General features: G+C 45.0%; 1 protein-coding gene across 1 annotated transcript in view; it reads right to left on the bottom strand.

Annotated features, from left to right (window-relative positions):
- GRIN2A (glutamate ionotropic receptor NMDA type subunit 2A) overlaps nucleotides 1-26,821 on the bottom strand; it is a 363,258-nt gene that overhangs the window by 26,010 nt on the left and 310,427 nt on the right. Inside the window, exon 11 of the mRNA XM_028117634.2 lies at nucleotides 12,045-12,232. Coding sequence (XP_027973435.1) covers nucleotides 12,045-12,232 — 188 coding nt within the window. The remainder of the gene's footprint in view (nucleotides 1-12,044; nucleotides 12,233-26,821) is intronic.

Raw genomic sequence — 26,821 nt, forward strand, 5'->3', positions numbered from 1 at the left:
TCCAAACTCATTTTATGAGGCCACCATTACCTTGATCCCAAAACCAAAGACCCCATGAAAAAGAAGAATTACAGACCAATATCCTTGATGAACACGGATACAAAAATTCTCACCAAAATACTAGCCAATAGGATCCAACAGTACATTAAAAGGATTATTCACCACGACCAAGTGGGATTTATCCCTGGGCTGCAAGGGTGGTTCAACATCTGCAAATCAATCAATGTGATAATATATTAATCAAAGAAAGAACAAGAACCATATGATCCTCTCAATAGATGCAGAAAAAGCATTTGACAAAGTACAGCATCCTTTCTTGATCAAAACTCTTCAGAGTATAGGGATAGAGGGTACATACCTCAATATCATAAAAGCCATCTATGAAAAACCCACAATGAATATCATTCTCAATGGGGAAAAACAGACCTTTCTCCCTAACATCAGGAACACGGCAGGGATGTCCACTATCACCATCGCTATTCAACATAGTATTAGAAGTCCTAGCCACAGCAATCAGACAACAAAAAGAAATCAAAGGCATCCGAATCAGCAAAGAAGATGTCAAAGTCTTACTCTTTGCAGATGATATAATACTTTATGTGGAAAACCCAAAAGACTCCACCCCAAAACTGCTAGAACTCATACAGGAATTCAGTCAAGTGGCAGGATATAAATCAATGCACAGAAATCAGTGGCATTCCTATACACCAACAACAAGACAGAAGAGAGACAAATCAAGGAGTCGATCCCATTTACAATTGCACCCAAAACCATAAGATACCTAGGAATAAATCTAACCAAAGAGGCAAAGGATTTATACTCAGAAAACTATAAAATACTCATGAAAGAAATTGAGGAAGACACAAAGGAATGGAAAAACGTTCCATGCTCATGGATTGGAAGAACAAACATTGTGAAGATGTCAATGCTACCCAGAGCAATCTACACATTCAATGCAATCCCCATCAAAATACCATCAACTTTTTTTCAAAGAAATGGAACAAATAACCCTAAAATTTGTATGCAATCAGAAAACACCCCGAATAGCCAGAGAAATGTTGAAAAAGCAAAGCAAAGCTGTTGGCATCACAATTCCAGACTTCAAGCTCTATTCCAAAGCTGTCATCATCAAGACAGTATGGTACTGGCACAAAAACAGACACATAGATCAGTGGAACAGAACAGAGAGCCCAGAAATGGACCCTCAACTCTATGGTCAACTCATCTTCGACAAAGCAGGAAAGAATGTCCAATGGAAAAAAGTCTCTTCAACAAACGGTGTTGGGAAAATTGGACAGCCACATGCAGAAGAATGAAACTGGACCATTTCCTTACACCACACACAAAAATAGACTCCAAACGGTTGAAAGACCTAAGTGTGAGACAGGAGTCCATCAAAATCCTAAAGGAGAACACAGGCAGCAACCTCTTTGACCTCGGCCGCCGCAACTTCTTCCTAGAAACATCACCAAAGGCAAGTGAAGCAATGGCAAAAATGAACTATTCGGACTTCATCAAGATAAAAAGCTTTTGCAAAGCAAAAGAAACAGTCAACAAAACCACAAGACAACTGACTGAATGGGAGAAGATATTTGCAAATGACATATCAGATAAAGGGCTAGTATCCAAAATCTGTAAAGCACTTACTAAACTCAACACCCAAAGAACAAATGATCCAATCGAGAAATGGGCAGAAGACACGAACAGACGTTTTTCCAAGGAAGACATCCAAATGGCCAACAGACACACGAAGAAGGGCTCAACATCGCTCAGCATCAGGGAAATCCAAATCAAAACCTCAATGAGATACCACCTCACACCCGTCAGAATGGCCAAAATTAACAAGTCGGGAAATGACAGATGTTGGCAGGGATGGGGAGAAAGGGGAACCCTCCTACACTGTTGGTGGGAATGCAAGCTGGTGCAACCACTCTGGAAAACAGTACGGAGGTTCCTCAAAAAGTTGAAAATAGAGCTACCATACGATCCAGCAATTGCACTACTGGGTATTTACCCCAAAGATACAAATGTAGGGACCCGAAGGGGTACGTGCACCCCAATGTTTATAGCAGCAATGTCCGCAATAGCCAAACTGTGGAAAGAGCCAAGATGTCCATTGACAGATGAATGGATAAAGAAGAGGTGGTAGATATACACAATGGAATATTATGCAGCCATCCAAGGGAATGAGATCTTGCCATTTGCAACGACGTGGATGGAACTGGAGGGTGTTATGCTGAGTGAAATAAGTCAATCAGAGAAAAACATGTATCATATGACCTCACTGATATGAGGAATTCTTAATCTCAGGAAAGAAACTGAGTGTTGCTGGAGTGGTGGGGGTGGGAGGGATGGGGTGGCTGGGTGATAGACATTGGGGAGGGTATGTGCTACGGTGAGCGCTGTGAATTGTGCGAGACTGTTGAATCACAGATCTGTACCTCTGAAACAAATAATACATTATATGTTAAAAAAGAAAAGAAAAGCAGGAGGGGAAGAATGAAGGGGGGAATCGGAGGGGGAGACGAACCATGAGAGACGATGGACTCTGAGAAACAAACTGAGGGTTCTAGAGGGGAGGGGAGTGGGGGGATGGGTTAGCCTGGTGATGGGTATTAAAGAGGGCACATTCTGCGTGGAGCACTGGGTGTTACACGCAAACAGTGAATCATGGAACACTACATCAAGAACTAATGATGTAATGTATGGTGATTAACATAACATAATAATAAATAAATAAATAAAAGAGCCTTGAGAGAGGAGAGTGGATAAAACTCAGGGTAACGAACCGATTTCATGGATCCCAGATGAGTGACCTGTTAGCCACTGGCCTCTGTGTCCAGTACTCGGCAATCAGAGTATAATGTGTCTAAGTGCTAAATTGTGTTATTCTAAGGAGTGGTTCTTAAATCTTACTGCACATTAGGATATTCCAGAGAGTATGTAAAAAAAATGCCCCATGGGGTGAAAGGGATCTATATTTTCAGTAGGCTCTGCAAGCGAGTCTCATCGACACAGATGTACCACAAGCACTTTATAAGGAAAGTAACTATTAAGGGCAATAGAGTGGGAACCTCTAATCATTTTTATAATCCACCACCTGGAGCTCAGAAGCTGCTCAGTTATTCTTTGTTGAATGAATGTCTAGAGGTAGGGTGAACGAATGAATGAACAACCAGGTTAATAAATCAGAGGGCTTTGTCAATGGCATCCCGTCTTGCTAACTTGGTTAGAAAGTTTGGGATTTATAGAGTAGCCTAGCTCAGCCCAAACTGTGAGTTCTGCCTTTGAAGTCTCAATTTGATTAAAACACATTTAGCAAGGAACAATAGCTTTCTGAAATGCCAGGGATTATGCAGCTTGGAGGAGCTCTGTGGGGAGCAAGCAATTCCGGCAACTGGGATGGGTCTTTGTGAACCTGGAGAGGCCGCTCTGTGAGCCTGTATCGGGGCCAAACATCTGACTCCTCTTAATTACATTCTGCCCTTGTTTCTTTCCTTCTCATCTCTGGCTTCTTGGTCCTGAGTTTTCCCCAAACTGCCAGGGCTGAATGTTCCCGTGGTGCCAGGGCCTGGGGCATGGACAAGTCTCCTCCATGGAAAAATGGGTCACTTGCTCTCGTACCCTCAACCTCCGTCACCAAGTTATTCTGCCCAGTGTCACCTGCAGGAGACCGATGCTGTTCCTTCAGCGAAAGAGGAACAACCACTGAATCTGGATTCTGACCAATCTGCAATTTCATTCACTGCCTTGACCCTTTCCAGGTAGAGACGGAGAGATGTCTACGAGGGTTATAGCAAAGGAGAAGCAATACCACATCATGGTTAAAAGCAAAGGCCCTGTTGCCCGTGTGCCTACGTCCCAATCTAATCTCAGATCTGCCCCTTAGGAGCTTGGACACATTACTTAACCTGCCTGTGACTCAGTTTCCTCACCTGCACACACGGGTTAGTGATAACTCATGCCATGTAACCATTGTGAGGACCGAATGAAATCAATACATCGAAAGACTGAGGTTATTCTGTGACCCATAGTTATCCCTCTGTAAGTGTTACCTCTTATTATGAATGCCTATGACAATAACAGTCGTCAGGGTGGCTGATCTATTTAGAGAAATGGAACTGGTCTCTCCCCCTCACACGGGGCTCTCAGATCCTGGACACATCCTCTCCCTCACCGCCCCCCCCCAACCCCCATCCTTATTTTGGCGTTTATCTCTTTAAACGGGCTGAGGCTGCTGGTTGCAGTAGGGTGCTGCTGAGTCATCTGAGGACACGGGGACCTATGTCACGAAGAACTAATGGCAAAGAAGCCAGCAGGAGACGGATGAAGAGGCCTCCGAGGCAGGAGTGAGTCAACCGGTGGTCCGTGCCTCGCTCCAGCATGGAGCCAGCCGAGATGGGGCAGCCGCCGACTCTCAGACTTTTCCAGTTTCTGCTGCACTGGGGCGACTGGCTCCGTGGAACCGATGCAGTGTGCTCTCTTGATCTCTAGATGCCTGGGCTGAGTCCTGCCTGCCTGGTCACCCACACCCGCCTCCCTCTGCGTCTGCTCTCCTCGCCTCCTCTCTGTCTCCCTCCTCCTCCCGCCCCCTCCTCTCCTCCCTTCCCACCTTCCCCTTCCCTTAGGAGAACTGCACAACCTAGACTTTCAAGACTTCTCTGCCCTTCTTGTCTCCCCCCAGACAGCATAAGACCAGAAGCCCTCACACTTTCTCTATGAAGGGCCAGACTGCGACTTTTCGGGGGCTGTCGTGGCAACTCAAGACTCCGCCCATGCAGGAGGAGAGCGGCCACGGGCGGTTCCTGAGGGGACAGAGGTGGCTGTGTTCCAATAAAGCTTTATTTTCAAAACCAGGCTGTGGTTTGAGTCCACGCTGGGGCCGTACTTTGCCAAACCCGGAGGAAAACACTGGTTTTCCTGTTTCCCTGCATGACGCAGAGACCACAAACTTGGCGACAATTTACGATCCATTTCAATGCTAAAAGCCAGGAACTGTATAATCTTGCCGGTTATATCCCTCCCAGAAAACCGTGTCACAAAGAAAATGCAAAACCGATATCTGACCACAAGAGCACGCAGAGTAAACAATGGAAGAATGTGCCTCCTTGTTTGCCCATTCATCAGTGAGTTCCCTGTGAACACCTACTGTGTGCCAAGCTCAGGAGGGAGTCCTAAGGGAGACAAAAGTGCAACAAGAATGGGCCTGATTGTGTCTGCCCTCCAGGGACGCAGTGCCCCTCGTTAGGCCAGGGACAAGGGGAGGCCTGCAGGCCTCTAGCACATGCTCAACACTGGGCTAGTCTCTTTCTGTTCGTTTGCACATTTACTCCCCAAACAACTCCAATGTAGAGACAAGAAAACTAGAATTCAGAGAAATTAATTTGCCCGAGATCACGCCGCTAGGAGGCTGTAGAACCTTCCATCATTCCCCATCACTGGTCTTGCTTTGCTAAAGGCCACAAGAACACTAAGCACGGAGCTAAAAGGGTTCAGTTTATAAATATATCTAGTATAGAGCTGCGGTCTTTAAAGAAATCTCAAAGGGCGACACGTAGACTGAAGGATAGGCCAGATACCAAATCAGGAAATGGGTTTAGGAGATAGAAGAAGGGATTTCTTTTTTTTTTTTTTTTCCCCCCGAGAGAGAATCTTAAGCAGACTCCATGTCCAGTGCAGAACCTGATGCGGGGCTCGATCTCATGACCCTGAGATCATGACCTGAGTTGAAACCAAGAGTTAGACTCTTAACCAACTGAGCCACCCAGGTGCCCAGGATTTTCATTTTTAAAGGGAGTTGCATGGAAGATCTATGCTTACCTGAGAAAACTTCAAATGGTGGAACTGCAGACACAGTAGAAAGTTGAATGAGGAAAACATTTAGGAGCTCCCCCGCCGCCCCAGTGATCTCCTCAACCAACACCGCCATCCATTCCTAAGCCAGCCTAAGACGACAGGCTGTGAAGGCCACTGAGGAAAGAGCCCGTCCTCGGAGTGGAGGTACGAGTGGTCATCACCACCCAAGCTGCGGGGGTGTCCAGCTCTCCCCAAGACTCAGACATTAGCCCAAAGATATTAAGCTGAGAAGCTGGACTAAGGCAGTGAGGAGGATATTAGCAACCCATCCAGTGGCTCAGAGCAATTTATGAGAATCCTAATTAGATACACAAAGAGCTTCTGTAATCACACACTCTCTGGCCGGCAGCATGGGGTCCCTCACCACCCCAAGCCATCCTACATGCTCCAGTGAGAGAGAAGCCAGCAAACAAAGCAGTCAGGAACGGTTAACCCTGACCCACTTGGAAGCAGGGAGTGGGCTTCTCCATGGACTCCCTTCCAGCACGCCCCACTCCAAGATCGGTGAGCATTAGCATTGTTATCCTGGAATGGTGCTTTCCAAAGCTCTCGAGTCTACGCAGCAAGTTGCCTTATTAATACAAGAGCAGAGCATGCGGTCCCTTCCAATTTGTTATCAATCTGGATGAGTCTTTAAAACGATTGCATGCAAAGTTGCAGTACAAAGGGGCCCCAATGTACCTATCCATCTGAAATGATATATATGGTATCTCTCAAAGATTTCACATATATCTATCATATATGCCCAAATGGGACATAACTGGGGTCACTAACTAGCTTTAAACTGGGCGAGTCCCAGCAAGATGGGTGGAGTTAGTCACCCTATTCATACAGTAGTTAACACAAGAGATACAGGTCTCAAATCTCTCAAACATTTCACATGATATCCATCATAGACATGTAAATATGATATAATTGCCGTGCAATATAGCATACCAAGTTATAAAGATACATGATAAATACATATATTTGATTTGATTTGTTCAGTGAATTCAGATGAGCTACCAGGGACAAGTACTGTATTTCTGGGTTTAAAAAAATAAACCAACAACCATGAAAACTGAGCAAAGTACAAAGAGGACGATTAAATGCTTCTCAATGCTTGAGCCTATTATTTATAGCTAAGGTGATCTGGCCACTAGCAACCAAGATTTTCCCCTGGAGCACGGTTTAATGGAAAGACGATCAGAACCAAAGTTACATGAACTATAAAAATCCATATAGGGTGTTGTCCATAGACTGGCAGCATCAGCATCACCTGGAGCTTGTTAGAAATGCAGAATCTCAGGCTCCCCATCCCAGACCGACTGAAACACTGCCGGTTGACAAGATCCCCCGGTGATTCCTGTTTACAACGAAGTTTAAAAGTTCTACTGTAGCTCACTAAACCCAATGGAGCCTCATTTTCCTGCTCTGCAACATGGAAATACTAAGATGTACCCCAGAATACTGTACGAAGTGTTGCTAAGAATATTTGTGAGTTACTTGGCACCACGCTGGGCCATTCAGTATGGGCTCAAAAATAATGGTTTCCTTCCTTACCCTCAGCATCACTTGCTGCTGAATAATAATATTATACAACCTTGTTCTCAATATCTTTTTGCTGGCCTCTGTACGCCCAAAGGGCTTTAGCCTCTATGATCTTCCTTCTGTCTCTTCAAATCCTAGGATCACATTTAAAAAAACTACAAAATCCATGAGATTGATAGGACCTAACAGATCTCCCATTTAACCTCTCCTTTGAAGCCAGAAATGCCATTTTTAAAGTCCCAGACTGACTCATTCTTTATGTTCTTCATCAGTGTCACCTCTTAGGTGCCAGGGAGATACCAGGTACTCAATAGATACTTGCTGGTTGCTGGATGAATTAATGAATGACACTATGAACTCTGGTCCATTCTGTTCTTCATTGAACTCTTACTAGACTCGTTTTTCTTATGACTTATTCTGCCTTTTCATCTTTCCATTAAAAAACCCTTTTCCTTGACTCTTCTCTCACCTATCCAAGATACCTAAGAATATATTCATATGTATATATGAATTCATATATATGAATTATTATAAATATGTTCATATTTTGAGATGAGATATTTTAAGTTTATAACATTGCCAACCAACAGGACTGTAAAGTTCCTTGAAGGAGAGAAGAAAAAGACCATGACATCCCCCTCTTGGAACATCAGTGCCTAGGACAGTATGTTTCTCAGTAAAGGTTGGATATTGATGATCAATGCTGAAAAGTACCCATGAATGTTGTTACTGAAGTACTGTGAACCGAAGATCCCCAAGGTGCACTACACTATCTCAGAAAGGACACAAAGGTTAGACAGGAAAAGGAAGGTAAGGTCTTACTGGGATCCTGTGTACCCCTTAAGGAAAATCACCAATCCTTTTCCTAGGGAAATGCCTGGCAGGCTTCATGTAAGAGGTTCCCTCAATAGCCAAACACTCCACTCAAAGGTTATATTTACACAGCTCATTAGGAAAATTTTTTATACTTTTGACACTCATTAGATTCGTAATCGTCCACCGAAGCTACTCTATAACAAGAGATAAACACTCCATTCTAGAGGATGAATAATAATTAGGTACTGCTTAGCACTGTGCTCTTTACAGGTCTAATTTTAGAGCATAATTAATCCCGCTGAAGCTGCAGAAGATAAGTGAAATATTTATGCAGCTGTGTTAATTCATGTATTTACTCCTAGAGAGACATTCAGAATTGGACATGGCTTTCCGGGAAGATTATCTTAAGACACCCCCGGAGCAACGTCATTTTCTCTCCCATGTCTTTGCTTCCAGAAGACACGTTTCCCAATCCCAACAGTCTGACCAGGAAAGCAATGAGTGAGGACTGAAAATATGTGTAAGACTCTAGATGCCCTGCTAGTACAAGGAACACACTTCTGGCCTCTCTGGGGCCTTTACTTTGTATTCTTTTTATCTGTCAGAAAGAGGACATTTTCTGTGCAGCACCATAAAGGTGGTTTCCATGATACTGTTATCACCAATACAACACTAAATAGGCTGTATTGAATACTGGAGTTGTGGATGGACAACAATGAGGAGGAGGTTTAGGTGGAGAATGGTGATGAGGATGGTGGTGATGATGATCGTGCTGGTGATAAAATGATGTTGGTGTTGGTGTCGGTGATAGTGGTGATGATGGCAGTGATGATGGTGATGATTATGAGGGTGATAATGGTGGTGATGCTGATGATGGTGGTGGTGATAATTGTGGTGGTGATGATGATGGTGATGATAATGGTGGTAGTGATGGTGGTAATGCTGATGATGGTGGTAGTGATGGTGGTAATGCTGATGATGGTGGTAGTGATGGTGGTGGTGCTGGTGATGATGATGATGGTGGTGGTGATGATGTGATGATGGTGATGATGGTGATGATGATGGTGGTGGTGGTAATGGTGGTGATGATGGTGATGATGATATGATGAAGATGATGATGGTGATGGTGGTGGTGATGGTGCTGGTGATGATATAATGATAATGATGGTCATGGTCATGGTAAGGATGATGGAGATGATGGTAATAGCTAGCATTTATTGAACCATTTCTATTTTCAGGTGCTTTAGCTAAGCTCTTTACACGTATCCTCTCATTTCATCCTGGCATCAACCTCATCAGGTAAATATTTCTGCATGCATTCATTCACAGATGAGTAAACAGAGGCTAAGAAAGATGACCCCCTTCATAGAAGTATCTGTCAGTGGGACAATAGATTCAGTTCAGATATGCACTAAATTACTCCTTCCTAAAGGATCTATAAATCTCAAGCATCTAATTAGCCAACTTCGATAGACAACCTAGCAAATTGAATGAAGCAGTTTTACATAACTGACCCACTTCCAGAGTGAGGCCCCTGCAGTAGAAACTCTGCCACTTACTAGCTAGCCCTCTGTGCTTCTGTTTCCTCCTCTGTAAAGTGTGTAGAAGCAACACTGAATTTCCTAAAGTTACTATGAATATTAAAGAACCCAGGTAATGTCACCAGTGTGGTAACTGGCATATACTACTCCCTAAATATGTTGCTGTTCCAGAACAGATCCTGTTAGAGTAACAGCAAGGACTAACAGTATGAGTAGAGTTCGAACTCACTTATTTGACAGCTACCCATCATATTTAAAAGTGTCCTGTCAAATGAAATACACCTCGACACCCCCCGTTCATCCATGCATGTGTTTGTTCACTCAGTCCTTCACGGGCCAGTTATCAGGTCAGGACAAGTTCAGGATTTTGTGGTATTTACTGATGGAAACAAGACTCATTTGTCGAATAGTTCACCCTGTGTAGGGGGACTTGGGCGACCAGGATGGCAGGTGGAGGAAATGGTCCCAATTCTTCACCCCTGGGTCCATACCCCTTGTCCTGTAACCCCAAACTCCCCTACCCGATAAAAGGCAGAGTGTACCTCTGATCTCTTTACTTTGGGCTTGGCCATCAGACTTGCTCCAGACAGAAAGGTGTTTGTGGCATGACCACGGCGAAGCAGAGACTTGAAATGCACATGTACAATTGGGTATCTCCTCTGTGCCTGTGACACAGCCAAGAAAAGAGCTTCTCCCAGGCAGCTCCTGCCCTTTCGGCCGGAGCCCCAGAATAAACGAATGCAGAACAGACAGCACATTTGATCCATGGGTGCACCGCAGGGCCCAGAACCACCAAGGCCACCGCAGCCTGAGACAGAGCTCCTCCACTCAACCTGCACTCCCACGGGCAAAATAAAGGCCTAGTGGTGTACGCCTCTCAGATTTCACAGCCAGAGCTGACCGACAGCCACAGGTCACTATTACACAACAGAGAACATGGCTCATGATCAGAAGAAGGTACAAATGCCCTACAGGGAATTCAGAGGATCAGATGTTCTTATTTGGGAGTTAAATATAAAACACATTTAGATGTTCTGATGGCACTTTGAGAATCCAGGGCTTAGTTCCGGGAGCAGAGAGAGAAGGAGAAGATGCAAGGAAATATGCACCTTGTTCAAAATCATACCACACTGTGCACGAATGTCTGTGCATTTCAGTGTTGTATTTAACCACACTGGTTGCCGGATTCTCCTCTCCCAGCTCCAGGGAGGTACGGAATATTCTGCAACCATCTCTGAACACGGCCTCCAGCTGTCCTTGGATGCAGATGCTGCCCTGGGCCCCAGCTTACTCAGGTTCTCAGGGTTAACTGCCATTTGAGCCAGGACAGGATCCTAAAAAACTCCAGCCAGTGAGATCACCAACTAGGAAGTAGAGGGTAGACTGAAGGCAATGACGCTGGAGACACAGCCCAATCACCTACAGAGGTCCATAAGCGCCACAGTCCCAAGAGACTGTAAGAGCCATGGGGCTGGAAACTGTCTTTTGGCAGGAGAAGCAGGTAGACTGCAGTGGAAACCCATGGGATTTCTGCTCATATTCCTTTTCTAGAGATTGCCTCTCCCTCACTCCTCCATAGGATAAAATCAGGAGCCTCTGTGTTGGTACAATGTAACCCCACCCCTTCGGCACTCCTGATGGGTCCGGGAAAGAGTCTTTGGTTCGAAATGCATCAGGAATCCTTCCTTTGGAATATGAAATTTAGAATTGAGAGAACAGAGTTTAGGACTGGAGCCTAGTCATGTAACGTCATGGTTTCTTTACCCCAGGGCTACTAACATTTAGGGTCAGGTAATTCCATGTTTTGAGATGAGGGGGCCATCTTGGGCATTGTAAGATGTCTGCCAGCATCCTTGACCTCTCCCCACTAGATGCCAGTAGCAAATGGCCTCCCAACCATGACAATCAAAGATGTCTCCAGACATAGCCAAGTGCCCCAGGGAGCAAAACTGCCCTGATTGAGAACTGCTACTTTAGGACAGGACCTATGAAGCCCTGCTATCAAGGCCCAAGGATTGCTCCGGTTCCTGCTTTTTTTTTCCTGAACCTATTTGCTCAACTCCTTCCTCAATTCACTGAGATAGACATTTCTGCATCCTTAAAATAAGTTTCTTTGGAAAATTTTGTTGTCTAAAATTGGTTTCCATTATAGGCAACTTAGAAAACCATGGTATCGTGTGAGAGGCACCCAATAAATAGTGAGCAAATGCATCAAACAAAGATCCATTGGAAAGCCAATCAGCAAAGAGAGTGCAAGGGTGTCAAGTCCCCTGAAAGATAGGGGGTCACCCAAGGTCTTACCATCACCCACAAACTGGAGCAGGGCCAGGTCAATCTGCCTCTTCCAAGGGGAGCCCTTCTGGAGGGCAATTCCGTAACCAGTTGTGGCAAAGATGTACCCACTCCCGATGGTCACCAGCTTGCAGCCTTCATCCCTCCCAGCCTTGTAATTCAAGACTGCCGCATCATAGATGAAAGCATCCAGTTTCCTGCAATGACAAAAAACCACGGAGTCATGGGGATGGTGGGGTACCATTTTGGGGACCAGCTCCTGAGACCTGATCCAGCACCGCATGCTTTCTTTCACTCTGTACAGGGTGACTCATTGCAGCCCCATCCCCTCATCATAAAAGGATCTATTTTTAATGAGGAGATAAAAGCCAGAACCTTTTCTCTCCAAGTTACATACAAGAGGCAGCTAAATAAAGACATGAAGAATCCTTATGCCCAAGTGAGTAAACAGTTGAGTTTGCTGGTTTGCTAAGTGTTTGCCCTTAGCACTCCCAACAGTGGGGAGCAGTGGCCTATTTAGAAAGGTTTGCATCAGACCAAAATAAACCATTAAGGTACAGGAGGATTTGGTGTAGGGTGCAAGAAGGGAGAGTGAGTGCATAGGAACGATGTCTTCCTCCCAAGGGAAACATGTTTACTATCGATTTATATTATAAAAATTATTATATAATAATTTTTAGAAACCCAAATATAGAAAATATCAAAACTACAATTAAAACTTAAATTGTCTCATAATTCAGAGGCAACCTCTGTTAACACATTGGTGAACAGCTTTCCAAATTTCTTATGTATGCACACGTGCATGCGTGTACACACACACACACACACCCCTTTTAAATAAAGCAGGGATTGGCAAACTTTTTCTGTAAAGTCAAGATAGTAAATAGTTTAAGCTGTGGGCCATACGGTCTGTATCACAACAACTCCACACTGCTGCTGCTGTAGCATGTTCTGGGCTGACCTGTGACCCTCCCCAAATTCGTATGGTGAAGCCATAACCCCCAGCACCTCAGAATATGATTTTATTTGGAGATAGGGTCATTGCAGATGTGATTAGATAACATGAGCTCACACAGGGGAAGGGGAGGCCTCCAATCCAATATGACTGATGTTCTCAAAAAAAGGGGAGATTGGACCACAGACATACATGGAGAATACCACCACCATGAAGGCTGGAGTTAACATGGCCACAAGCCAAGCAACTACCAGAAGCTGGGACAGGGGACCGGAACAGGGGCTACCCTCATGCCTTCAGAGCAGGCATAGCCCTGCTGCCGCCTTAATCTCAGACTTCCAGCCTCCAGAACCATGAGACGGGAAATTCCCATTGTTTAAGCCTCTCTGTTAGACCTAGGAAGGCTAATACACAGCACAAGGGCAGCCCTAAATAATACATAAATGAATGAATTCAGCTCTGTTCCCATAAAAGGTTATTTACAAACACAGATTGGCCCGTGGGCCACACTGTGTCCTGGTTTCAACCTCCAAAGCAGCCTTTGCTTGTTGCAAACCACACAGAGTGAATGTATTTCAATGTCCATAAACATAGCATTTTCCCGTTAATGGGTTTTTTCATTAATGTATAACGCATATGCAATAAAGTGCAAGATAAATTTTTACACGTGTACATCCTGGAAATCACCACGCAGATTAAGGCATTGAACGTTATTATCTCAGTCCTGCATGACCCTTCGCAGTCTGCATCCCCAAAAGGCAAGCGTTGAATCATCCTTCAATAGCATGGCTGTGACTCAGTCATTACCCAGGTCACTATCAGTGGGCGTGAGTATTGTTTCCAATTTTTAGAGTTACTTCACAAGGCTGAAGCATGGGGATGGATGGCTCAAAACTAGGTAGGGATGGGGTGGCGATGACCTAAAGTAGGTAGGAAAGCTAAAACGGAGATTACTCAATGTCCTGGTACTTTCTCAACTTCACTGCCTTGCTTTCCTTAACAAGAACACATAAAACAGTGAGGCAAAGAAAAATAAAAGTGGCAGGGAGAGGAGGTAAATTGCTGCATCCTTTCAGAGACAGCTGCTGAAGGTCTCCCGATGGGAACAAAACCGTTTGGAATGTTTACGGCTGCATGCTTCGTTTTAATTTTTTGTCTCTGTGATGGTTAGAGGTGGGGCAAGACTACAAGGCTCATCTCACCAACACAAAGACTCTAAAGCCTCTCTCCCAAGGCTATAGGATTGGAGGCTTGGTGTTACACTTGGCGAGTATTAAAAGGAGATCAGATCACCCAAGTGGAAGGGAAAGGAAACTAAGCCTTGTTAATGGTGATGGTAAACCAGAGCTGATGAACCGAGAGGAAAGAGACTTCTGGAAAGCCAGCAACACTGAGAGCTGTGGAAATATGGAATGGGGAGTTGAAAGCAATTTGTGCATGATGGCGGGGCCTTTGTGACAGGAGCAGTTGGGAGAGCAGGTAGAGGGGATCTGGTTTCTACTCTAGATTTGGATGATGGTGAGACCTTGGGAAAGTCACTTCCTTCTTTTGGATTGCAGGTTCCTCATCTGCGAGATGAGGTGGTCACCACGGGCCTGCTGAGATACTCATCCAGCTGCGGCATTCTGATTCCACAAGCCAACAGTCACCTTCTGTGACTATCAACAGGGCAACTGAGACTGGATGATATGGGTCTCCTGAAGACGTCAGGCCATGGATGGTATTCGTCCTCTCGATGAAGCTTGGTTGCTTGCAACGTCAATACCTCAGCGTATCAAAGTTGCCATGGAGATGCTGGGAACCTGGGTTTTACTGAGACCTTCCCACTCTCTTCTCTTAATTCCTCAAAAAACAAACGAATACACACATACATGTGCACAGAGGCATTCAAATGTGAAGGCCATCTGTTTGTATTCATGTGGTAAAACCTTTCCCTCTCCTGTTAACCCACCACACACTGATGCAAGTCTGGGATGGAATTCTAAAACTGCACCTGGAAATGACATGAGAATTGCCTAACAGCAGCTTAAATCAGTATTTATGGACAGGCACAGATTTCTGCAAATCATTACCATATTTCATGACAAAATATTCTTTAGCTGAGAAACAGCCAGATGAACAGAAAGAAAACAGGAAGTTTTCGCAGGGAACCAAGTTTGCAAAAGTAAGAGGGAAGACAATCACAAAAGACATGAGTGAAACAATTACACACTGGTGTGCCTGGGGTGGGCTGGGGGCCACGAAGGGCCACAAGTGAGCCTGCCCTCCATGGGCTGTCTCTGGTCCTGGGCCACATCAGAACCAAAATGAGGACAGCACATGAAGGAAACTACAGGGCCATGTGATGTTGGTTTCTCTCCCTCATCAATGATTCTAGAGAGCTGGGGTCTAAATGCATGTTTAAAAACATCCCAGGGCTTGCACAGCCCCCTCTGGTAGACATGGCTTTGTTTGCACAGTGCTTTACCAAAGACGGTCCAGTAGGGAGATATACAATTATTATTAGTATTTTCCTATGTTGTCCATGAGCAGAGGAGGCTCCGCAAAGCAGCCTGAAGCTCATCAGTATTATTTCCAAATTCTGTACTGCAAACTCTCTAGGACAGCGCTGTCCAGTAGAGCTTTCTGAAAGAAATGCTCTATATCTATGCTGTCTAATATGGCTATCATGCACTGGAAATGTGGTTGGTGCAAATGGGGGAACTGAGGTTTTCATTTTATTTCATTGCATTAATTTAGATTTTGACATAAATGGTCACACAAGGCTGGTGGCTCCTTAAGTGGACAACAGTGCTCTGGGTGGGCAGGGGAAGGCTTGGGGAGCAGGGCTCTGGGTTTCCTCCTCGCTCTGACTCCAAAAGGTCTACTTGCTCTCTTTCCAACTGGAAGAAAAATGTTGCCATCGTTAAAAAGAAAAAACCAAGACTGGCTGATGTCCTCAAGAGAGTTCTCTGTGGTCAAAGACTTGGAGCAAGCGGCCTGTGTTTCTGAGCCCCAGTCTTCTCTCTGCAAAGCGGGGCAGACCATCTCTGCCCTCAGAGGGCTTTGGGAATAAAGAGAATTTATATAAGTGAGACGTGTGCACCATGCCTGCCATGAAACAAATGCTCAAAACACATGGGTACAGTCAATAGAGTTCAGATTTTATGGCAACACTAATGGCATTGGCCACATTCTACACATTCTCTGTGACCAATCCAGTCCTGGATACTTTACACGCATTATCCCATCCCACTGATGACTCCTAACAGCGCAAGGATGGATGTGCCCCTGCCATCCAACCCCATTGCCAGATGAGGAAGCTGAGTCACTAAGAGGTCAGGGGATGCAACGCCACCACCAGCTTCTAGGGGTCACAGCAGCATCTGGACTTCCACTGTCTGATGCCAAAGGCCACAGACAACCGCTGTGACCATGACGTCCATGAAGCTTGTTGGGGTAAACAAAGGCACTTCTGTCTATTGCTTATGAAGTTCAGACTGGGGCATTACAACTCTAAGTCAAGCCCAGCGTAATGGAAGAAGCAGCCAGGATGAGAGCAGAGCAACTGGGTTTAAAGAGCTTTGATGGGTTATTCAGCTTCATTTGTCTCTTTCCCAACAGGTGCCCGGCCCCATGAGGTCCAGAGTCACCCCTGCAGAGACCTCTTGCCCCAAGCACATCCTATGCCTGCCTTCAGGAGCCGTTTAGGTATATAGAGAGCCATAGCTTCTTGTTGAAGGTAGAGGGTTAGGAAGAGAAAAGCCATCCGAAACTAAAGCCCAGTGTAGACCACAAGCATCTGGGGGCCCGGAACTGAGATCGCGGGAGACAGGGATGGATCAGGCTGCAGCGCGGTAATTGGCAGCACACCCCCCACCCTGGCCCCCTTGGTTTGGAGCAACACAGATGGAAGGCTGGCCCTGCAGGAGAGGGAGCCTTGGAGCTCACAGCAGTCGGCTGGAAGCTCGGGAGCTCCCAGGTAAGGAAGCTGGTTCTGCTTCTCAGCTCCGTGTTTCCTGCTCCTGGCTTTTCAAGAGGAAACCGTCTTTGTCCCCACCTTCCCAGCTCCTGCCCATGGCCCATGGCTGTCACTGGCTGAAAGCTTCTCCCCGGGGTCAGGGGGTGCTCCAAGGAGGGGATGTGAGAACAGTGATGGGGACAAAGCACCTCCCCGGCCCCCTTCTCTGCCTCCACTCCCCATAAAAGGGGGATCTCCTCTTCAAACATTTGTGACAAATGAAAGGACCCCTCGGCTCCCCAGCCTCAGGGGTGGGACAGAACCAGAGCCTGGAAGGGAGCCATGCCCTGCCGTGCTGGCAACAAGACAAACCCACACCCCCCGCCGCCAGGCGCCGTGGGGGTGATGTGGGTGCCGTCACTCTCCCTGTCACCTGTCACGGGCAGTCCTCAAGGAAAGTGAATGATTAAAAATGACAGTAATTTGGCACGAGAGGGGGAAATAAGATCTCTGTGAAGAAGCCAAGCAAGGAGGAATCGGCACAGGTGCCCCGTGCGACTTTAACCCCGCAGTTTCCTGCCAGAGTTTTTGACAGCTCTCAAGAACTACTCCAGCTTTCTCGAGTGTCAGTCTGACCCTGTCACTTCGGTCGGTCTCTCGTGTACCTGTGTGATGGCCTGCAAGTTCACTCGTGGCCCTGACGGTCTGAGGGTGCCTCGGCTGCCCCCTGCTCAAGGGCAGGCCGTGGCCCCTTCGGGGGAAAGGGACCTGGCTCTTGACATTATCTAATCAAAAGTTTCCGGTTTTAGCTCATCATCTCCTTATGCATGTTTTCAGATGCTCTCTGGGGGTCTCAGCACATTTAAAGGCTAATTATATAGTTAAAGTTAATTATTCATCCATTAACATTCAAGAAGCCTTTAACAAGACATTGACTTGTTCTGATGAATTAATGAAACTGGAGTGTGTGTGTGCATGTATGCGCGCCTGTGTGTGTTTTGGAGTCTAGTCTAAAGTGTTATGACAATTAAACATCTCTTTGATAAATGAATGTATTTTTTTAGGTCCCATCAAAGCCTTGCAGAGAAGAGAAAGGCTTCAGCCAGTAATTTAAGCCCATCAGCACGATGGGGCAACAGTGGGCGGGCGGGGGGGTGGCGCTCAGGTCTCTCTGCCGGCTCCGTGAGGGAGACCCCGTCCTGGGACCTCTCTGAGCTTCGGTTTTCTCATCTGTAAGATGGGGAGCTAACACCTCTCTCCCGGAGCGGGGGGGGGGGGGCCTGTTGGTGGGTGAAGACGGAAGTGAAGGTGTTCTGTAAATTCAGGTGCAAACTCAGGATGCTAGCACGGCAGTGATGACATCATCGGGCACAGAAGCCAGGGCAGTGTAGATCCTTCACCAGTCCCCAGACACAATGCTGTTGAGGGGTGCAGGGTGTTCACTGGCCCACGAAGGGGTACCACTGGGGCATAGACCTTTGGAAGTGCCTGCTTGGGGAGGAGACAGCGTGCACAGAGAGCATACCTGCCATCAGCACCGGATGGTCTAAAAGTGGCTTTAGGAAAATGGCCTGGAATCACATTTGGACTCTGAGTTTGTGAATACAGCTGTAAAATCAGTTATATGGACATGGATGCATTTACACAAAGGAAACGTTTTGGGTTTTTTTTTTTGGTTTGTGTTTTTTTTTGCAGAGCAAACGCCATTAAGCTAATCTAATCCTAAATCGATGTCTCCCATGGCCTAAATTGTTTCCAGCAATTTTTGGAAACCGTTTTCACTGGGATCAATTCCTTTGTGTTTAAATTTTGTAAGGATTTGATTCACTGATCAACATTGGGACCACAACAAACTTTACTAATTTATAGCTGCTGCCATTTGGAGTTTCTTGTGTGGTTACTATTTCTACTAAGTTCAATTCTCCTGGGTCAGAATTGTGTAGAGACTCAAACTTGCTGAGGAAGATTCAAGTCACCTATGGATTTTTAGTCAGTAACATGTTTCACCCTGTGTGCTTTTAACTGTTGTCAGTTTAATTTGCGTCTATCACATCTACTGGTAATAGTCACTGTGAACTGGGTTTAGAAAAGACCGATGGTTAGTATTTATTTTTTCACTGAGAACCTTCTTAGCGATTTTGTGAGACAGAGAAAGGCAGAGAAGGAGGGAGACAGAGTGGGAGGGAGAGATATGGATGGAAGCAGGCACCAAGCAAAACAGGAAGACAGAATAAGAAAAGAAGGAGTCAGAAAAAGAGATGGGGAAGGGGAGACAGGACACAGATGGAGAAGTAAGAAGGGGGGGATGGGCTTATGGAGAGAGAGAGAGAAATGAAAGCAAACATGGGAGATGCCGTGCACCCTTTGCCTAGTGACTAATAACGTCAAAAGTAAGAAATGGTTTAAAAAAGTACAGCAAGTCCCTGCTTTGTTTCTGTTAAGTTTAACACTGGACCCAAACTAACCACATCCAAGGAGTTGATAGGTCATGTAATGCTGTCTTTTACTTTTTCAGATAAGGAAACTGAGGGCCCAAGATCCCTGCGTTGGGTGAGTCTGTATCTTTCTCTAAGCCTTGATTTCCCCACCTGACCAGAAGGTACACTGGTTGAAGTAACGACTATAAATTTGGTAAATTGTAAAGCGCTAGGCAAATGCTATTCTTCTTCACCCTACAACTCATGGTCAGACATTGGAAAAATATTGATTCCTTATGGAATATAAATCTTTTCCATAGAGTTCTTTAGATTACATTCTTCAAGGGTTGGGATCATGTTAACCATTCTACTGCCATTCCCATGCATATTATAAAGAATGCTCAAAAATGTTTTCTTTGTTCAGTCTTTTCTCGAATGTTTACTCAGTGCCAGACACTCTGTTATTTGCCTGCATACTTCATTTAATCCTACAATGTTCTAAGCAGAGGAGCCAAAATTAGCATCATTTTTTGAATAGGAAAACTGGGGTCTAAGAGGTTAATTAACTTGTCCAAGGTCCCACAACTGGACTTTGGCAGAGGGGGATTCGAATCCAGGATGCTCAGCTTGAAAGCATCCCATTACCCTGCTGGTAGTAGAGCATATTGTATAATGATGATTCCGAACTTGTCACACATCAGAACTGAAGGATGGGGCATCTTGAAGACCAAAAAACATGAAAATGAAAGAAAGAATAGAAAAAGAATCAACATTTGATAAAATGTTAGTATGTGTCAAGATACAGTGCCGAGGACCTCCCTAAAGTCAATTCACTAAATTCCAGAGGACAGGATTGTACAGATGTGGGAAAAGCTCAGAGAGGTTATTTATTTGCCAATGGTCACACAGCTGGTCGTTATCACAGCCAGGATACGAAGCTACTTATTTCTCCTTCCAAAGTTCACGTTCTGTACTAAGAGCCCACATAGAAAATAAGTAAATCAATCAATTAGCCGAATAAGACTAATGTTCAAGAAGGTGGATAAATACTTTGACTCAGAAACTCTACTTCTTGCACTCATGCCTAGAGAACTCATCTGGATTTTTAACACAGCCACGTGACCAACAGCCCCCAAAGGGAAATGGTCAAACAGACTGTGATGTATGTATACCACGGGATTCTTCCCAGTAGTCAAAGAGGATGAAGGCAAAACAGACCTATGCATACAGAAGACTCTTCAAAACATATTATTAATTGAACACCAAACTGTGATATTCTGCACAGAGTTTGACAGCATTGCACAGAATGAATTGATAATTACATGCAGACATAGATATATACACAGATGCATATAACAAAGGTTTAGAAGAAATGCCATGTAATACCCAACAGATAAGAGTGCCTACCTGGCTCTGTGTGTGTGTGTGTGTGTGTGTGTGTGTGTGTGTGTGTATGTGTGTGTGGTGGGGTGTGGTTTGGGATTGGGTCGTGGTCAAAGGGATGCTTATTTTTCCGTATTTTTGGTTTTTTAAAAGTGAGAATTTATTTTGAAACGAGACACAGTAGAGCATAGTGGTGAAGGGCATGGGTGCCGGGACCAGCTCGAATCCCGGCTCTGAAGCTCACCAGCCCTTGCCTGTCTGGTCCAGCCCCCTTGCCTCATGGCAAAGGCGTCCAACTCTCCCAGAGCTGTTCACTTGTCGGACAAGCAGAGAGTTAGCACTTATGGGGAGAAAGAGATGCCAGGCTGAGTTTGAAAGCCAGCTCTGCCCACTCAGTTAACCTTTGGACGAGCTGCCTCTGCTCCCTGAGGCTTGGTTTGCTCTTCTGTAAAATGGAGGGAAGGCCTGTTTGGCAGAGTCAAAGCGGGATGAAATGAGATCATACGTTCGAAGTCTCCATGTGAGTTCAGCAGGCAGGAAGAAGAGGCAGTCCCTCGGGAGAGGGAATCGGCCAGGGAGCTCTTGCCCCTTCGTGGTCTCGGGGACGAAATTCTAACCACATGTATCCCAATATAAGAAATATATCCTTTTTGGGGGGGGTTTGTTTTTTGGAGGTCCGTGAGTTCCTTTCTTCTCCCCATTTCAATGGAAGGAGAAATCCTGCCCCCTTTTAAAGCAGCATTAACACATCAAAAACTAATGATGTATTGTATGGTGACTAACATAACATAATAAAATTAAAAAAATTAAATAAAGCAGCATTAAGATTTTCAAGGGAAACAAAAGACATTTTTAAGGTTAAAGTATGAAAAAATTGGTTCTGGGTTTTGGACAATAGCGGGCCATTAGAAAGCAGGCTAATTGGGCAGTGTTACGGGAATGTTCATAATTATTGCCCTGGAGCACATGTGACCTGGACAAGCTACTCATTCTCTCTGCCTATTTCTTCCATTGTTAATGGGAAAATCATGATAGTCATTCTCTCATAGCGTTGCTATGAGATTTAAATAATGCAGGCCAAACAGGACACTACCTGGCATGTAGGTAAGCTCTCAATAAATGGTACCTGTTACTTAGAAATACCTCGCTTGGTTCCCAAAGTGATTCATGTAGCTTATTCCAGTTGCAACAGAATAAGGTTTAAACATATGAATAAAACAATCTGATTGAGTTAAGGGAATTCATGAGTTAAGGCTCGTGGCTAAGGCCTTAGGGAAAGTCAGGAAGCAGATAGGACATGAGCTCTCCGCAGCGGCTCATAGAGGATCATACACTGAGCTCTGAATTACGGCGTAGCTCAAGAAAAAAGAAAACGCCGAGTAGTTATAGGGATTGTGTTGTCCGCCAGATAGAAACATGCCTTGAAGTGGAGGAAAAGCAACGCTGTTCAGGGTGCAGACGTCCAAGAGGTGGTGGAGGACAGCGTTCTCAACAAACTGGTCTACAAAAATGGTGTCAGCAAGCTTTCTAAAAGCCTCCAGTGCCAGCCATAGGAGAATGAAAATGCAGAGCGATGACAGTTAAATTAATTAATATTCCCCTCGCTTGGTGAAATATTTCCTGGTCGTTAAATGTGAAAACAGTCCAACAAAACGGTACAGGCTCAACTGAGGAAAGCAAGGCAGGGATGTTGCACGCACCCTGATTCAGTGTGTAATCTGTACGAACAGGACACAAACACCAGGAGGAAATGAAGTGTGGTGTTCGGAAGAAACTTTTTTTCTGAGGATTGCAAGTGATACTTTTGTTGCAGAACATTTGCTACAGGGGCGCCTGGGTGGCTCAGTCGGTTAAGCGTCTGCCTTCAGCTCAGGTCATGATCCTAGGGTCCTGGGATCGAGTCCCGCATCGGGCTCCCTGCTCAGCGGGGAGCCTGCTTCTCCCTCTCCCTCCACGTGCTCATGCTTTCTCTCTCTCAAATAAATAATAAAAATCTTAAAAAAAAAAAGATGAAAAAAAAAACACTTGTTCCATGTACAAGGATAAAAAGGACACCACATAATCATCTGGCACGATCTCTGATAATATTTCAGTGTATTTCATTTCTGTATCCTTTTTATCTCTCTCTGTCCTCTCTCCATCTCTAGGTCTACAGAATTGGAAGCCCACTTTACACTTCTCCCTCATTTGTTCCTATTTTTGACACTTTACGGGTGGCCTTGAAAATCCACTAGTGTAGTTTTAATCGAGTTTAACAAGAAGTAATTGCAACCACACACGCACGCATACAAAAAGCTGCCTGTGCTTTCCTGAATTTTTATTAAGGAAAAAATTCCTAACACTGTGATGTGGTAGCAATTACTTTTAGGCTTTATTTGCAATGTGGGGGTGGATCTCAGAAAGCAGGTCATTGTCTCTCTGATTTTCTCTGGAGATGACGCTATCCCACTTAGGACAATGGCTCACCGCACCCTCCTGTTTATGCCTGCACTCAAACTTCGCAGCTGAAAATGAACCTCTGAGTTTGATTCTGCGTGCCTGATAAAATATAGCGAATAAAACCTGCCCAAACGGCATCCTGGAAAGAACGTGTTCTGCATAGCAGCTAACCATCAGGGAGGATCCTCATGCCTTCCCAGTCTCCTTTTCCTTGGCAATCTCCACATCTCCAGACCAGTTTCTTTTAAGAATGGAAATGAGGATGCTGTGACCTCATCAACTCTCAGATAGTCATATATTGACTATATATACTATACTATATATAGCATAAAATAGATGTATATCATATACAGTATTAAATATGCATATATACACACACACATATATATAATATATAACTTCAGTCTCCAATTCTTCCCTGAGCTCTAACCTCTTACACCCCGCCACCTGGCTGGCACTGCCGAGTGGGGAGGCAAACCCAGTAATAATTCTTAATAATTCTACAATGTAGTTACTTAGTTAGTTTTTTGAGTAACTTAGTTAAGCTCAGGTGCTTCATCTCTTAAAAGAGAGAATAATGATACCCAGCTCATAAGAGTGCTGTGCGGAGGGGTACATGGGTGGCTCAGTCGGTTGAGCATCCAGCTGTAGATTTCAGCTCGGGTCATGATCTCCAGGTAGTAGGATCAAACTCTGCATCAGGCTCCACGCTCAGCGTGAAGTCTGCTTGAGTTTCTCTCTCCCTCTCCCCTCCCACTTGTGCTCCGTCTCTCTCTAAAATAAAGAGATCTTTAAAAAGAGAGAGAGAGAGAGAGAGCTGTGAGGATTAAATGAGATTATGCACATGAAGCATCTCACAAACTGTTAGGTTTCTATCAATGCAGAGATGAGATGGGTCTGCAATGCCGCTATCCCAAAGGCACTTCCAAATGAACATGCCCCAACTTTCTTTCATGCCTTTGCTCCTTCTGTGCCCTCCTCCCGAAATGCCCTTCCTCTTCTCTGTCCCGCCTACTCCGGACAGAACACTATCTCTCCATATGCGACTACTGAACCTCTTAAAAGCCACGGACAACCTGTATCCGGGTCACCAGAAGTGCTAATAAAAACATGCATTCTCGGACCCCACTGGCTTGGAGACTCTGTGCTCTAGAATAGGGGTTCAATGCCCATCTGTACCACAAACACAGTCCTGACACATGCAAGTAGCTGTAGCCGCTCACCAGTTTATTTTTACAGACACGCCACTGAGCACAATGCGAGCCTTGTAGTACATGCTTATGGGTCAAAAGGCAACCCTCGCTCCCAATTCTTCTCTCCGACTACTCAATGTAAGGGAAGCCGAAAGATGCCTGCCAGTTTCCCAACAGTGCTGGGCTGGAAATGAAATCAGATAGATAGGGAACCGGGAGGCCGAGGGCTAAAGACTGATGCTTCTGAAGGAAATTAGGACTTTCCATAAACTTATATACAAATAACCGAACATGAACGTCAGTTAAAATAAACATAAACCATCCCACTGTGTTGTGAAACATGAGGCTCTTTGGAGTCCTGGGGATGTTGACTGTTTAATTTAAATCTGGCATTAAGTGCGATGCTTGCACTTTTGCCCACTTGCCAAAACTGCTTGGAGAACATCAGCTTCTGATGATAGAGCATTTGTAAATCTAAATCTGCCTCCACTCATTTCAGCTTCAGCTCCCTCTTCTAGAGCAGATGTTCTGAAAAGTGGGATCAGGGCCCCTTAGAATCACCTGAAGATTCCCCGGCCCCAGCCCCGGCCCCCGGAGTCTCGGGTTCTGTTGGCTCAGTGGGGCTCCGGAACCCACATTTTTTTAGCCCCCCTACTGACTCAGACTCAGGCCACACTCCGAGAAACCCTGGTCTAGAAAGCTGTGGTCACGAACTACTCGTCTGTCTTTGGTTCAGGAGAGCCCCGCATGTCCTAAGAGACCTATTCCTGAAAAATCCTATCTCTGTTGACATTCACACATCAAATCTTGTTTTCTCATTGATTTGCCTGATCATTTCTGGGATGGTTTCTCCCTATTTATCTTCAGTTTCAATAAACAATGAAACTGCACTTAGTTTCAAGTTTCTCTCTACTTATGCTCTTAAAACAATTATGGATCCCAGGGATAAGCTACATGGTTATATTGATTGGTCTACTTTTTATATGTTGTCTCAGTAAAACGTGTTGAAGGAACGAACTCCTTTAGAAGAGTAGTTCTCAAAGTTCAGCACGGATCAAAATCCCTGAAGCAGGAGGATGCTTGTTAGAATGCAGACTCACAGGCTCTAGCACTGGAGAGAAGATCCTGTGTTGGACCCAGAACTTGCATCTAACACGTAACCATGTGATTCAGGTGGGGTTGGCTCATGGGCCAGGCCTGGAGACCCCCAGCTTTGAAGAGTTATTCTACATCCTTTCTGCACAACTGACAGTGTTTATATACATGGCTTGTCTGGATTCTGTATTTTTGGAAAGTTCTAAATGAAGTGTTCAAGTGTTCGACACAAATAAGAGAATATCAGAACCATTTTAGAGACCAAAGAATTCAGTGTTTTCGCTTTTTAGATGGGAAACTGAGACTCAGAGACATGATATGACTGACCCAAGGCCACGGCTTGCTAATGACAGAACCCGGATGGAGACCAAGCTGGGACTCTTAACCATAATCCAAGGCCTCACTTGTGTTCTGGGCCCTTCCAGGCTCCATAAAGGAGCCTCCGCATCCACTGACCCTGGTGTATAGGCCCATGTCTTCATGGAGCAGCAGATGCCACAGACCCGTGTGCAACTAGGCAGGACCGAGCAGCTGAGCTAGATGCTCTGGGTTTTCTAAGCCAGGGCTTGCTAGATTTTAGGGTCCTGTGGGCCCCATAAAGGGAATGTCCTCAAGTTTAACAATTCAGGGGTGCATAGCGTAGGGCTCTTCTCTCTACCTTCCAGAGGGATGGAAACTTCTAGAGATGCTGGGACGAAAGAGGGGAATGACCATATTTTTTAAACTGGGTGGTGGGTATGTGAGGAGTTCATTTTGTTATTATTACTCCTTCAACAATATAGCCCCATGATATTTACTCTTGTGAAATTATTTCATGCTATGCATATTTTAAAATAACCTATTTCATGATGGAAAATGTGAAAAGCAAGCAAGGTGTGAGAGGGAAGGAAAAGATCAGAAGCAAGGTGATGTAGACACTTGACAGAAGTCTTGGAGGAGGAGAAGACATGACCCACATGGAGTTGGTCAGATCTCGGGGTGGTTCTGTGGTGGCATTTTGCTTCTCATAATCACTCAAGGGGTTGGAGGCATAGCTCATGCTATCCCCCAAGAGGAAATCCAAACATGAAAGCTGCCACCAGAGTAGAAGAAAACGTGAGAAAGTAACTTTCTGCCTTTGGAGTGAAGAAGGACTTTTGAATTACGACTCAGAATCAAGAAGCCTTAAAAAAAGATCGATAAATTTGACTGTAAAAAAAAAAATCAGCATGGAAAAATAATACCATCTGGACGCTCAAAAGATAAGAAAGTTGGGAACACCATTTGTAACCATACCACAAACAAAGGGCTTATTTCTCCAATACATAAATTAGTAAGAAAAAGACCAACAGGCCAATAGGAAAAAAAATGAATGTTTTCAAAAA

The sequence above is a fragment of the Eumetopias jubatus genome, unplaced genomic scaffold (assembly GCF_037043125.1).
Source record: "Eumetopias jubatus isolate StellerSeaLion01/CBP00866 unplaced genomic scaffold, mEumJub1_p1.0 scaffold_12, whole genome shotgun sequence".
NCBI classification, from domain to species: domain Eukaryota; kingdom Metazoa; phylum Chordata; class Mammalia; order Carnivora; family Otariidae; genus Eumetopias; species Eumetopias jubatus.